The sequence below is a fragment of the Stenella coeruleoalba genome (assembly GCF_951394435.1).
Source record: "Stenella coeruleoalba genome assembly, chromosome: 20".
Lineage (NCBI taxonomy): Eukaryota > Metazoa > Chordata > Mammalia > Artiodactyla > Delphinidae > Stenella > Stenella coeruleoalba.
This window is the reverse complement of record NC_137166.1, coordinates 55,823,322-55,837,873: the sequence shown is the minus strand read 5'-3', so window position 1 is coordinate 55,837,873 and position 14,552 is coordinate 55,823,322. Positions and strand designations below refer to the sequence as shown.

Genomic DNA, 14,552 nt, shown 5'->3' with positions numbered 1-14,552 from the left:
TGGGACCTGGGGAGGAGCAGGCAGGGGCTGGACGCTCTGCCAGGAGGAGGAGAGGTTGCTGAGGAGGCAGCAGGGGACGGGAGGGGGGGGGCGGGGAGGGGGCTGGCCGGCGGCTGAGGCCTGGGGAGGAGGGCGGTGGCAGGCAGCAGGGAGGGTGTCCAACTGCAAACACCCACTGGGGAGCCGGCCTGGGGGCAGCAGGCTGCAGGGAAGCATCCAGGCAGGGGCGTACGCTGGGGGACAGGGGTGCACGGGTGGGGTGCCCACCCATCTGCCTCCTCTCTTGTCCAGCCAGGGAAGCGTGCTGGGACCAGAGAGCATCAAGGATGGATTCACATCAGATGCCGGGGTTGGGGACCTGGCACAAGTGGGGCTCCTGGTGCAGCAAGAGGGCTTGCAGCCAGACACCAGGAAGAACTTCCTGGATTGGGAAAAGAGACAGAGAAACTCCCCTCTCCATCCCCCCCGGTGGATCTGCACGCAAAAGTCCCCAACCTCCTGTCTGAGGGAGCCGTGGTTGAACTTGCGTGTCTCCCGAGGAAACTGGGGTCAGGGGTTGGGGAACCAAGGGTCAAGGCTTGGGTAGGGGAGGGCGACTACACACACGCACGCACACACACACACACACACACACACACTCTCTCTCTCTCTCTCTCTCTCTCTGCACTAAGCAGCTGTGAGGCGGAAAAACTTCGGTAATGGGGAGCCTGAGTCAGAGGGCTGGCAGGGAGCAGGGCTGCCTTGAGTTCATTGCCTCCCCTGCCTCCAGTCCAGCACCCCCGCTGCCAACAATTAATGTCAACCTCGGGGAAGGAGGAGCCAGACGGAAGGGGGGCCTCGGAGACAGACTGGAAAAGGCATCAGAGAGAGGGAGACAGGCAAACAGCAGTTTCAGGCTTTATTAACAAACGGGTGTTAAAAACCAGATGGGTCTGCCTGCCCCTCTGGGCTCTCACCTTCCCGGGGAGGGGCTGGCCGGGAGGGCAGCACTGTGCCCACCACCCCCCTCCCTCCCCTGGGGCTCTCCAGGCAGACGACCCTCCCCTGCAGAGGCGCCCCTCACCCTCTCTGCCTCTGCAGCCTCACCCACTCCAAGCACAGCATCAAGCCCCACCCCATTCCCTGGGGGCCTTGTCTCGGTTTGGGGTGCCCCTGCTTAAGTCCTAACCCTGGTCGGGGTGGGGGGCAGGCTTGCTCGGCCTCCTCTCCTCCTGCCCCACGTCTCTCCCAGGCTCATAGCACAAACGGCACAGGCTTGACAGACAGGCAGATGGGGAGACTTCTCAGTGCAGACAGAATCTGAGGCAGGGGTTAGATGGGCCGACCTCTCTGAGAAGTTCAAACATTACAGACAGACGTCAGGCTGTGGTGGGGTCTCTTGCCCTCTGCAGGCCTCAGTTTCTGGGCCCTGGGTGGGCTGGGGATTCATGGAAAGACGGTGTGAAAGTGTCTGCACACCGTAGGTGCTCACTAAGCGCTGGTTTTCCTTCCTCCAGCGTCTGGCGTCATAGTTCCTTGCTGAACTCCCTCACCAGCGTGTAGCCCATGCAACCCCAGCTCCCCTCGGCCTGGTAGCCACAGCCCTCAAGCATCCCGGCCACGCCCCACGCTGCCACGGCCACCGGGACCACTAGCCGGGCCCGGGGCTCCCCCATGCCGCCCGCCCAGGCTCGAGCCCGGGATTCGGCAAAGGCCAGCAGCCGCCTGCCCACGCCTCGGCGGCGGTGCCAGCGAGACACAGAGAGGCGGGTGACCCGGGCCCCGTCTCCAGCGCTGGAGCCTGGGGCCAGGGCCAGGACCCCGCACACATCCCCTGAGCCCCGCACTGCCACCCAGGGCCCCCCCAGCCCGCCCGGCGGGGGCAGCGAGCCCCACCGGGCCCGCAGGCCCAGCTTCATGGCCGCCACGGCCAGGAACACGGGCAGGAGGAGGGCCAGGGCGAAAGAGGCCAGGACGAAGCGCAGGCCGCTGCTGGCTGCCGCCAGGAGGAGCAGGGCCGGTGGCCGCGTCAGGGCGTGGAGGGCCACGCGGTTCTCTGTGTCCTTCACACCAGCCTGCAGGCAGGAGGAGCAGTCAGAGTGGGGGGGCTCCCGTGGGCAGCAGGAACGGGGCAGGGAGGAGGCAGGCCCTGCCCAGGAGGGATCCGGGGCCAGGGTTGCCGGAGGAGAAAGGAAGGCAGTGAGCTGAGGCCTGTGGCGGAGGGTCCAGGACCACACGGCTGGCGCACTGGGCTCTGAATGAGTGAGCTAGTGAATTAGGAACTGTGAGGGCTCCCACTTCAGTGGAGAGGCAGGCATCAGGGGAGGCTGGATGGAGGAGCTGACCCAAGCAAGAGAGAAAGCTGGAGGGGCGCCTGGGGCGTCCTCGAGTGCCAGGCTGAGGCCCAAGGGCTCTACTTTGAAAAGCAGGAGGCTGGGGCGTAGGGCAGACTGGAAGTGCGGAGGATAGGGAAGGAGTTGGTGTGTCAGCCCTACAGCGGTGAAAACGCTTTTTGATCCCCAGGGTAGGGAGAAAGAACTAGACAGAGGAGGGCCCAAGGGCCCTCTTAGGAGCAGCAAAAGACTGCTCGCCGGGGGGTCACGGCTGGCTCAGGAAGGTGACTGAAGCCACTCAAAATGCCGCCCCTGCCCCCTCCCAGGCTCCGTGGTGTGTCCCCGCCCCACCCCCATGTTCATTGGTGCCCCCTCATTCTGTCCCCGCCCCCTCCCAGGCTCACTGGTGTCCAGGCCCCCCCCCCCGGTACCCTCCCCCAGACTCACTGGTGTCCCCGCCCCACCAGGCTCATTGGTATCCCCTCATTCTGTCCCCGCCCCCTCCCAGGCTCACAGGTGTCCCCGTCCCCTCCCAGGTTCACTGGTGTCCCGGCCCCCCCTCACTGGTACCCTCCACCCCACCCTCCCAGGCTCACTGGCGCCCCTGCCCGCTCTCACCTTCAGCATCTCCAGCACTAAGGGTTTCTCATCTTCCCTCATCTCCCGCACCGACAGGTGGCTGGGGGCCATGGCAGCCCCCAGGCTCCCGCGCCCCCAAGGGAGCAGGCGTGCACCTGGCGAAAACAAGCCGGTCAGCGTCAGGAGGGCACCTCTCGTCCCCAAAGCGCCCCAGAGCTGCGGATCACGCAACAGTATGTCCCAGGTCAGGTCCCAAGAGAGGTCCGAGACAGGACAAGCTTCCCCGTCAACCCATCGACCTTTCTAAAGTCTCTCGGGGTGCCCCCCGGCCCCCAGTGGTGTCCAGCGATCTACGCCTAAATGCCCGGTGCACGCCAACACCTGCCAACACCGGGCTCCCTTCCAGGTTCCGGGGCGTCCCTGGGGGTGAGCGAAACTACCCCCACGGGCAGAAAATGGACCCCGCTCCCCACCCCCCAGTGCCCAGAGCCTCTCTGCCCCAATCGCCCCCGAAGGGCGTCTGTCGCAGGAACAAGGACTTGCAAGCACCTCTGTGGGTCGCTTCGCTTTTGACAAGGTGCGGGGGGAGCAGGGTTGAGAAGGGGGTCGTCGGCGGAAGTGACGTCAGACTAGCGCACTCGGGGCGGGGCGGTGCCTGCTCTCGGCCTTAGCAACTGTTGCCAACCTTCTGGCAGCGGGTGGGGGGAGAGTTTGGGCGTGGGCTGGGAATGGACTAAGGCGGGGAGCGGCAACCCTGCAAGGGGAGGAGCAACAGAGAAAGGGGGCCTGTAGGACGCTGGCGGGGGAAGGGGCTGGGGATGGCAGCGGGGGACCCGGCGGGGTGGGGGCGGGGAGCGGTACTTACCGGTCGCGCGCTGAACGCACGCTTGCTTCCCGACGTCCCCTGGTTCCTAAGCAACCTGAGCTCAGGGGGTGGGGGCGGGGCGGTGAACTCAGTGGTTCTCTTAGGTTCCAGGGCCTTCGCGGGAGGGGCCGCGTCAGCATCTTGAGCCCACTGGCTCCCAAACTGCCCCACCCCAAACCAACCCACCCCGGCTCTCAGTGACATTCGGAATGGGCATTCCCACCCACCCATTTTTCCGTGAGAGGAGGGGTGGGGTGACTTACAGAGAACAAGTGGCAGAACCAGGATTCTAGATTCCAACGCCTCCCCCATATAGTGACCGTTGCATCCCTTTTTTAAAAAGGATAAACAGAGCCCACATAGGAGAAGTGGCTGGCCCCAAGACGCAAAGCAAGTCACCTGCGAACCAGGAAGCAAGACATGAGACTCCAAGTTCCCAAGTGGTGGCTATGGCCATGACAGTGATCTCCCAAACCACAAATAAAACAGAACACAGGAGCGGAGATTCTGGTCTTTATTAGCAAGCCCAGCCTGCAGTTCCCCTCCCCCCAGCTCAGCCCAGCCCAGGCTGACAGTGAGTCGGGGTCTCTGTGTGGGGCGGGAAGGGGTACCAGTGGTTCTACTCAAAACGTGTGCACCAGCTGGACTGCGGGCAGAGTCTGGACAAACTGGATGGAGGGTAGGCCCTGTGGGGTCATGCCCCCAGGTGCAGCTCCTGCAGGGACCACTTGTACCATCTGGGAGGCAGGAGCCGCAGGGACGCCCGCGGGAGCAGAGCCTGGGCCAGGTGGTGGTGGGGCCAGCAGCTGCAGCGCAGCGGCGCCTCCCCCAACGCTGCCATTCTCCAGCAGCTCGGTGGCCGGGGCACTGCGGATAATGAGCAGTTTCTGTCCCGTTGGGCCAGGGGTTGGCGGCTCAGCCAGCCCCGAGGGTAAGGTCTCTACCTCCTGCACACACAGCTGGGTCTGCTCCCCATCAGCCCCGCTCAGCACCAGGACACTCTGCAGCCCCTCCTCCGTCTGCAGCGTCTCAAAAAGCACATCCTGGACCACACCAGTGCTGGCCTCACCGTCACCGGGCTCCCCCGGGCCGGGGTCCGCCAGCAACTCCTCCGCTGCCCCACTCTGAACCACCAGCAGATTAGGCGCCTCAGTGGTGACGGCTCCCCCACTGGAATTGGACAGCTGACCCGTTACAGGCTGGAGCTGTACCGTGGTCACCTCCTGGGCCGGCTGGAGCTGTACCGTGGTCACCTCTGGGGCCGGCTGGAGCTGGACCGTGGTCACCTCCGGGGCCGGCTGGAGCTGGACCGTGGTCAGTTCCGGGGCTGGCCGAAGGGGTTGGAGCTGGACCCCGCTCACTTCCTGTGGCCCTGCCTCCCCAGCCCCCACATTCTGCAGAACTATGAGGCTCTGCGCTCCCGCGCTGGCCCCGGTGTTGCTCCCTCCCTGCACCCCTAGCCCCCCAGGGCCTGGCAGCCAGACTACTCCAGCCCCCTGCCCAGCTTTCCCCACTGCCCGTGGGCCCTGCCTTGCACCGCTGCCCCCACCACCAGTACTGGAGGAGGGCAGCAAGATGAGCTTGGGGGGGGCGGGGGGAGGCGGGGGTGTGGGGGGCTGGACGCTGCTGGGGATCAGCTGGAGGCCCTGAGCAGTCTGCACCAGGAGAAACGTCTGGGAGTTGGGGGCTGCTGGGCCAGGGGGCGGGGCCTGGGCCGTGACTCCTGCCACCTCTAGGGAGAGCGTGGCCTGGAGGTGGGGTAGAACGTGGACATCTTGGGTGGCGGACGGGGCTGGGGCGGCAGCCAGTGGGGCAGGGGGCTGGGGGCCGGCGCCGGGGGCTGCGGGGCCAGAAGCGGCATTGGCCGGGGCATGCGTCCTTAGGTGCCGCTGCAGGTAGGCGGCCATGACAAAGCTGCGGCCGCAGATGGGGCAGGCAAAGGGGCGCTCGGCCGAGTGCGTGCGCTGGTGCAGCAGCAGGTTGGACGAGTGTGTGAAGGTCTTGGGGCAGAGCGGGCAGCGGAAGGGCCGCTCGCCCGTGTGCACGCGCTGGTGCTGCCGCAGGTTGGAGGTCTGGGCGAAACTCTTGCCGCACACGCCGCAGGAGTGGGGCCGCTCGCCCGTGTGCACGTGCCGGTGGCGCCGCAAGCACGACGTGTTGCGGAAGGCTTTGCCGCACTCCCCGCAAGCGTAGGGCCGCTCGCCCGAGTGCAGCCGCAGGTGGTACTGGTAGTGCGACGACCACTTGAAGGTAAGGCCGCACTGGCCGCAGGTGAAGGCCCGTAGGCCGGTGTGCACGCGCTGGTGGATGGCCAGCAGCGACGAGCGCTTGAAGGCCTTGCCACACTCGCCGCACTGGTAGGGCCGTTCGCCCGTGTGGTCCCGCAGGTGGTAGCGCAGCCCCGATGAGCCCTTGAAGGCCTTGCCGCACTCGCCGCATTTGTAGGGTCGCTCCGCGGAAGCCGGGGCGGGCGCGGGAGCGGGCGGGGCGGGGACGGGGGCGAGCGGCTCCTGGGGACAGGTGACTTCGGCAGCCTCGGCCTGGGGGGGCGGGCGCCCGGCCGCTGCCTCCTCCACGTGGCACTGCTGGTGCGCCAGGAGGCTGGCCAGCTGCGGGAAGGCGCCGTCACAGCTGCCGCAGCGGAACGCCTGCCCGCCGGCCGCCCCGTGGCTGTGCTGGTGGCGGGAGAGGCCGGCCACCGTCCGGAAGGACTTCCCGCAGGGGAGGCAGGCGAAGCCAGGGGCAGAGGCGGCGGGAGGGGGCTGCGGCAGGGGGGACGGCGGGGACAGTGAGGGCGGCGGGGGAGGGTCGGCCTTCCGCGGCTCCGAGGGCGCGTCCGCGGGCGGGGGCGGCGCCTCCGGCCCGGGACAGGGCTGGTGCTCCAAGAGCAACTCCTCGCTACCGAAGCCTAGCTCGCAGCCGTCGCAGCGGTACACCAGCTCCACCGTGGTCTCGGCCGCGGCCAGAAAGAGCTCGGGCACCACGGGCGGGGGCGCGGGCGGCGGGGGCGCCGGCGGGCTGGGGGGTTGGAGGGGCCGCTGTAGGTAGGCCTCTGAGACCAAGACCTTGCCGCCGGGCTCCCGCGGCGGAGGGGCGGGGGCGGCGCCCGCGGCGGGGGCGGCGGCGCTGCCGTGGGTGCGCTGGTGCAGCAGCAGGTTGGACGAGTGTGTGAAGGTCTTGGGGCAGAGCGGGCAGCGGAAGGGCCGCTCGCCCGTGTGCACGCGCTGGTGCTGCCGCAGGTTGGTGCTCTGCGTGAAGCTCTTGCCGCACACGCCGCAGGTGTAGGGCCGCTCACCCGTGTGCACATGCCGGTGGCGCCGCAGGCTGGACGAGTTCTTGAAGGCCTTGGGGCAGTCTGGGCAGGGGTAGGGCCGCTCGCCCGTGTGCTGGCGCAGGTGGTACTGGTAGTGGGACGACCACTTGAAGGCCAGGCCGCACTGGCCGCAGGTGAAGGCCCGCAGGCCAGTGTGCACACTGCGGTGGATCTGCAACAGCGACGAGCGCTTGAAGGCCTTGGGGCAGTCGGGGCACTGGTAGGGCCGCTCGCCCGTGTGGCCCCGCTGGTGGTAAAGCAGGGCCGAGGAGCCCTTGAAGGCCTTGGGGCAGTCGGGGCACTTGTAGGGACGCTCGCCCGTGTGCGTGCGCTGGTGGTGCAGGAGCCGGGACGACCACCGGAAGGACTTGCCGCACTCCCCACACTCATACTGGGCCGTGGGGGCAGGAGCTGCGGGGCCCGGCTTTTCCCCGGCCCCCTCTGCGGTAGAGGCCGGCGCCATGTCCGCGTGGGAGCCGACCATCACACCTGAGGAGGGATTCTGGGTCAGGCGAGGGCGGGTGGTCCCCCCACCTCCGCCCACACACCGGGTTATCTCAACCCCAAACCCATGGGCTGGCTCTGTAAGAGGCACGGGACACATCCCTTAGGATTACGGCTTCCTAGAGTCCAGGTCAGCTCTGGCTGGAGAGGCTTCCCACGATGGAAGGCTTTGGGTGCTAAAAGGGAAACTTATGGCAAATTGGGAAGAGCTGGTTACCCCCCACCACCACCATGCCAGCCATCTCCTCCAGGAGGCTGGACCACTGGATGTGGCCTTTATGAGGCCAGGTGCTGCCTTTCCGGCTATGTTCAGCCCCTCTAGAGACAGGCAGTGTCTTTGAAGAAGGCTGGGGTCTCTAGCACGCGCTTTGGATCCTCTGGTCCCTCTAAAGACCTCCTCCCCATCCTGCCTCAATACCCGCTTCCGCTGCCATCCCCCAAACCTTTCACTACAGACAAAGCCTCTGTGAGCATCCGCTCTCCACCGCCACTCATCCTGCTCCGCCACTCCCTCTTGGGACCCTAACCCAGAACCCCTAGGTTCAACCATATCTACCACCCATTGATCCTGTGGGCTCTGCATCCTCCGCCCCCTCATCCACACCCTCACTGCCCCCCTTATACAGCACAGATGCTGCTGGTGACTGGAAACTGGCTGGCCTCAGCCTCCTTTTGCATTCATGCCCAAGGATCTCAAAGCTCCTTCCCCAACACCCTGCACTGCTCATGCTGCATTTCTCTGGTCCACTCACCCACCCCACCAGGTGATACTTGCCTCAAATCTCTCTCCTATCCCCTCTTGCTCTTAGCAGGTGACCCTGCCATTGATCTTGTCGCTGAGAAAATAAAAGCAACCAGAAGAGAACATTCCCATCTTCCAACAACTACACTGGTGGCTCTCATGGGGCAGTGGAAGCTCCCTCGACCACCACCACCACGCCCTCCACCCCAGCAGACATGTGGCAATGCCTGGAGACTGTTCTGGTTATCTGGCTGTCGACTGGAGGAGCAGATGCCCCTGGCATCTAGTGGGCAGAGGCCAGGGATGCTGCTCAACGTCCTACGATGCACACTACAGCACCACCCCCAACCCCAAACAGCAAAGAACAATCAGTTCAAAATGCCAGTGGTGCTGAGGTTGAGAAACCCTGCACTACCCCCTCCCACCTGCCTACTTCTGGGCCTAAAGGCTCTGACTTCCCACCTACAGTGATTCTCCTCATCTCCTGGACCGTTCCCATCAGTGTACCCACAAGCCAGGTCTCCCATCTTTGTAACTTTTAAAAACATTTTTTTGGCTGCGTTAGGTCTTCATTGCTGTGCACGGGCTTTCTCTAGTTGTGGCGAGCAGGGGCTACTCTTCGTTGCGGTGTGCGGTACTCTCATTGCGGTGCCTTCTCTTGTTGTGGAGCACGGGCTCTAGGCGCGTGGGCTTCAGTAGTTGTGGCACGTAGGCTCAGTAGTTGTGGCTCGCAGGCCCTAGAGCACAGGCTCAGTAGTTGTGGCACATGGGCTTAGTTGCTCCGCAGCATGTGGGATCTTCCTGGACCAGGGCTCGAACCCATGTCCCTTGCATTGGCAGGCGGATTCTTAACCACTGCACCACCAGGGAAGCCCTCCCATCTTTAAAAAAACAAAAACCCTTCGCCCCACTTCCTCCTCCAGCTATGGCCTCATTTCTCTCTGTCTCCTTGCAGCAAAGCAACTTAAAAGTGCCATCAATACATGCTCTTTCCCATCTCAAACCCTGTCAATCAGATCCTCCCCCAGCCCCCTCCACTCATGGCCTCCTAGTTGCTAAATCCAGTGGTCTCTGCTCAGTGGTCAATGGACGCCTTATTCTCTCTCTCCTTAAACCAGTCCCCTTGGCTTCTGGGATACCGCGCTCCTCACCTGCCACCCTTCTCAGTTTCGGGTGCTAGTCCTACTTGTGAATGTAGGAGAGTCCAGGGCTCTGTCAACCCTCCTATTCTGTATCCACACTCTCCCTGGAAGCCCTCACCCACTCCTGGGACTTCACAATCTATAAATTGGACAATTCCAAAATTGATCTCCACTTGATACCTGTCCTTTGAAACCTACACCCCTGCTAGACTATGCCATTTGGATGCCTAATGGACAACTCAAACTTAACATGCCCAAAACCTAAGTCCAGTTTTTGCTCCTGCTCTCTCCCCTCTCTGTCCCCCACAAATATCTCTTTCACTCCCAGTCTGCTCCATCTCCAAAAACACCTTTATTCTTGCTCAGGCCAAAAGTCCCAGGGCATCCTCACCTCCTCTTTTTCTCTCACTCTCTATGACCAGTCTGTCAGCCGATTCCCCTATTCGAGCAGGAGCATCCTTGGATTCTGGCCACTTCCCACCAAGTCCCTCATTACCACCTTTTCCTAGGGCACCAACATCTCCCTCCTGGGCAACTGCAACAGCCTCTGACAGCTCTCCTAGTTTCCACCCTTACTCTTCCTAACCCCAGTCTGTTCCCAACACAGAGGCTGAATGGAAACTGCCAACACAGACAGACCATTTCATTCCTCTGTGCTAAAGCCTTCCACTGCTCCCATTTGAGAGCAGAAAACGAACCCCTTACAAGAAACTTCAGACTTCCCACGGCTTATGGCTTCCTTCCCTCCCTGACTGTCCTGCTAGCCTCTCCAACCCTCAGAGCACCATGGTCACAGGGCCGGGTCAGGCATGCCCACTCCCACCTGGGGGCCCACACAGGCCCCTGCCTAGTACCCTCTTTCCTCCAATATCCAGTAAGCTCCCTCCCTCACCTCCAAGTCTTTGCTGAAATGTCATCTTGGGGAATTATTCCCTGACCACCCTACCTAACTCTGCAACCCTTCCCAGCATGCCGCATTCTCTTTCCTTGACTTATTTTTTCTCTTCATAGGGCTTATCACCTTCTAACCTACTTTATAATCAGAGTTTCCCAGCATCAGCACTGTTGATATTGGAGCTGGACAGGGGGCTGTTTCCTGCATTGCAAGTTGGTTAGCAGTATCCCCGGCCCCGGTCCACTAGATGCTAGTGGCATCTTGTTCACTGTTGCATCCCAGCGCCTAGAATAATATCTGGCACAGAGTGAGTACTCAGTGAACATATCTTGAATGAAAGAAAGCTGGGCATCCCTTTGCACAAGCCGTAAAGATTCCCTTTAAAAAGATGAGCGTCCCCTTTAAAATATAAGCAAATCCTTTTAAGAGGCTATCCCAGGAAGCTGCACGTGTCTTTCAGAGGGCCGGCATTCCTTAAACAGGAGACATCCGTGCTCTGAAAGAGCCGGGACCCATCTTATCTGGTAAAGAGCACACTCTTCAAAAGGCCGGGCCACACCCTTCCAATCAGGCCCGACTTCCCCTTTAAGAGGATCCTGCTCCTGCACAACCATCTTCACCTTCTCTGAGCTAAACTAGGGACTGCTTTGAAGCCACTAGGATTCAGAAGCTTTTCTTTCAGTACCTGGGACACTGTCACCGACCTTTAAAGAGACAATTTATTCTCGGGGGGTGGGAGGCGGGGGGTGATGGAAGCGGGAAGCTCTTTATAAACTGCACAACCTGCCCCGCCCCTTTAAAAAGCAGCCCCTTGCCCTTTAAAGAGTCGAAGCCGGCCCGGCGGACAAAAGTCGGAGGTGAAGTAGCGCCCTTCCCTTTAAGGCATCCCTTCCGGTTTCACGTTCGCCGTTTCCCCAACGTCTCCGCCCTCCGGTCCCTCCCCCACCCCCTCCCCTCCGGTCTCTCACCTGCGGCCCCGACCGGGGAATGAGCTGGGGAGACCCAGGGCCTTCCCGCGGGGATCGATGGGAAGGCGGGGCCCCTGCAGCGGCGGTGTAGGAGTGGGGGCCGGGGAGGGGGCGGGGGCACGCTCCCTCCCAACGGCCCCCGGCGCGAGGCACCCAACCTTTATCGGCGGCCTCTCGCGCACACAAACCCCGACGTCGCCGTCAGTGCGTCAGAACGCCACGTGCGCAGAGGCCCCGCCTCCGTACCCCCCATTGGCCGCCGGCTGTGGCGGCCCTTCCTGGCGTCGGCGGCGCGAGGCATCTTGGGAGTTGTAGTACTGTCGGGACCCCGACCACTCGGGCCTTGCGGCGGTCGCGGGAGTCGGCCTAAGGCCGGGGAAAACTGGGTTGGGACGCAGGGTCGCACGTTCCCTTTATTAGCATCGACTCCCTCTCGTCTGTGGTAGAATCCTCTCCCGCGGCGCGGTTCCCGAGCAGGCGTCGCCCACCAGGGATGTGGTCACTCCTGGCCTGGCCCCACGACCAGGCCCTCGGGGCTCCCATTTTTTCCCCCGTTGGGGAAACTGAGGCCCGCAGTGCTTCCTGCCCCGCAAAGGTACCACGTGCTTGCGGTTCCCGGGCGTCTGTTGCATTCTCGCTAGTGCGGCTGTTGGGGAAACTGGGCCCTGCTATGCAGGGGGCTGCCCAGGGCACCAGGGACCCCTGCCTCCTTCGCAGCCTGGGGGCTTAGGGGAAAACGGGGCTGTCCTGAATCCCCTCTCCCTCCTTCCATGTTCAGCTCTCACCAGCCTCGGCCTCTAAGTCAAACTGACTTTTCTGCGAGTCATCCAACTAGTTTCTCAACCATGGCACTGGTGACATTTGGGCGGGTCTTTCTTTACTGTGGGGGCTGTCTTGTGCCTTGTAGGGTGGCTAGCAGCATAGTGGCCTAACCCTAACCCACTAGAGGCCAACAGCCCTCCTCGCCACCCGGCTCCCCTCCACCACACGTTATGACAGCCGTCTCCAGACCTGGCTGCAGGTCCCCTGGTTGAGAACCACTATTCCAAGGCAACCCTCTTCAGCCTGACAGCTACCCTTACCGCGTCCCTTCTCAACTACCGGAAAGCCCCTATGCTAGGTGGGGTCCCATTATATGCTCAGCGGCACTCATCTCTGTTCTAGGACAGACGGATGGGGTCTGACTTTGCCACCCAGGTGTTCCCAACAACCAACAAGGGGCTTAATCAGAAGCAGACGGCACTCTGTTGAATGAGCGACTTTTTACAGCCTCCCATACAGTTTCCCAAGGCCCCCAGGCAGGCTGGGACTCAGGCGTGATGCCCGGCAGGGTCTTTATGAAATCTGCAGTGAATTCATGCATATAAAACCCTTGGCTTCCAGCTCAGCCCAAACGTTCCTCTCACTTCAGCTTTCACCTCCCCTGCCAGAAACGAAGCTGCCAGAGGCACTGGGGGCGGCGGGGCGGGGGTGGGGTGGGGGAGGGACACCTGAGGAGAATTCTGAGCTGTTAAGGAGTAAAGAGGGGAAAGCTAGGAAGAGGAGAGACCTGCAGGCCCTGCCCCCTGGGGTCTGTATCCAAGGCTCCGCAACACATCAGGCTCTGGTCGCTAACAGAGGCTTGGGGATGGAGGGAGGATCCCTTATGAGCAACTGGCTCCCGCTCTCGGGGCCTGGTGCCTCTTTGGGGAGGAAAAAAAAAAGTGCAGATTTGACAGGCTCATTTTCAAGACAGCAGTGACAGCCCTGTGGTGTGAGTGATGGGACGCTAACACCGTGTCTGGCTCTCCAGGGACACGGCCGGGAAGAGGAGTTGTCCCCCCATCCATCCCTGAGCTGGACCTCTCATGGAGCCTTGTATGTGGAGTCCTCTGCAGCTGACACAGATATCATAGAAAGTTATCAGAGGCACCCAGTCCAGATTCTGTAGTGTCCAGACTCTCAGTCCTTACCCAGGACCCTCCCCAGATCTTGCCCTAGGAGCTGGGATATAGCAACGGGGCCTTGGGAGGGGGCAACAAAAGTTCGGTCCCAGTGAGTTTACAAAATCTACAGGGGGTGAAGGGTGGCAATAAACAAGACATAATAAATAACACGCATCCCATGCTATGCGCACACAAACAGAGAGATAGATCAATGGAACAGGATAGAAAGCCCAGAGATAAACCCACGCACATATGGACACCATATCTTTGATAAAGGTAGCAGGAATGTACAGTGGAGAAAGGACAGCCTCTTCAATAAGTGGTGCTGGGAAAACTGGACAGATACATGTAAAAGTATGAGATGAGATCACTCCCTAACACCATACACAAAAATAAGCTCAAAATGGATTAAAGACCTAAATGTAAGGCCAGAAACTATCAAACTCTTAGAGGAAAACACAGGCAGAACACTCTATGACATAAATCACAGCAAGATCCTTTCTGACCCACCTCCTAGAGTAATGGAAATAAAAACAAAAATAAACAAATGGGACCTAATGAAACTTCAAAGCTTTTGCACAGCAAAGGAAACCATAAACAAGACCAAAATACAACCCTCAGAATGGGAGAAAATATTTGCAAATGAAGCAACTGACAAAGGATTAATCTCCAAAATTTACAAGCAGCTCATACAGCTCAATAACAAAAAAACAAACAACCCAATCCAAAAATGGGCAGAAGACCTAAATAGACATTTCTCCAAAGAAGATATACAGACTGCCAACAAACACATGAACAATGCTCAACATCATTAATCATTAGAGAAATGCAAATCAAAACTACAATGAAAAAACAACAACAACAACAACAACAAAAAACTACAATGAGATATCATCTCACACCAGTCAGAATGGCCATCATCAAAAAATCTAGAGACAATAAATGCTGGAGAGGATGTGGAGAAAAGGGAACACTCTTGCACTGCTGGTGGGAATGTGAATTGGTTCAGCCACTATGGAGAACAGTATGGAGGTTCCTTAAAAAACCACAAATAGAACTACCATATGACCCAGCAATCCCATTACTGGGCATATACCCTGAGAAGAGCAAAATTCAAAAAGAGTCATGTACCAAAATGTTCATTGCAGCTCTATTTACAATAGCCCGGAGATGGAAACAACCTAAGTGCCCATCATCGGATGAATGGATAAAGAAGATGTGGCACATATATACAATGGAATATTACTCAGCCATAAAAAGAAACGAAATTGAGCTATTTGTAATGAGGTGGATAGACCTAGAGTCTG

At 60.6% G+C, this 14,552-nt stretch overlaps 2 protein-coding genes across 5 annotated transcripts in view; both read right to left on the bottom strand.

Annotated features, from left to right (window-relative positions):
- Positions 1–891: 891 nt before the first annotated feature.
- NAT14 (N-acetyltransferase 14 (putative)) overlaps positions 892–14,552 on the bottom strand; it is a 65,398-nt gene continuing 51,737 nt past the window's right edge. For 2 of the 4 annotated variants that reach the window (XM_079908386.1, XM_079908383.1), the window contains 2 exons: positions 2,931–3,046; positions 892–2,054 (listed from right to left, as the gene is read on the bottom strand). In XM_079908386.1, the coding sequence (XP_079764512.1) occupies positions 1,506–2,054; positions 2,931–3,002 (621 nt within the window). In that variant the 5' untranslated portion in view covers positions 3,003–3,046 and the 3' untranslated portion in view covers positions 892–1,505. Of the gene's footprint in view, positions 2,055–2,930; positions 3,047–3,440; positions 3,577–3,756; positions 3,862–14,552 lie in introns of those variants that run through there. The other 2 variants (XM_079908385.1, XM_079908384.1) reach the window with 2 other exon arrangements.
- Positions 4,272–12,399, bottom strand: ZNF628 (zinc finger protein 628). The gene is made up of 2 exons (XM_079907871.1): positions 11,321–12,399; positions 4,272–7,558 (listed from the first exon to the last, which is right to left on the bottom strand). The coding sequence occupies exon 2, from the start codon at positions 7,551–7,553 to the stop codon at positions 4,380–4,382; it is 3,174 nt and encodes a 1,057-aa protein (XP_079763997.1). The 5' UTR covers positions 7,554–7,558; positions 11,321–12,399; the 3' UTR covers positions 4,272–4,379.

What these genes read in the sequence shown, in the direction of transcription:
- ZNF628 (XM_079907871.1), bottom strand. Translation starts at nt 7,553, where the DNA reads ATGGTCGGCTCCCACGCGGACATGGCGCCGGCCTCTACCGCAGAGGGG.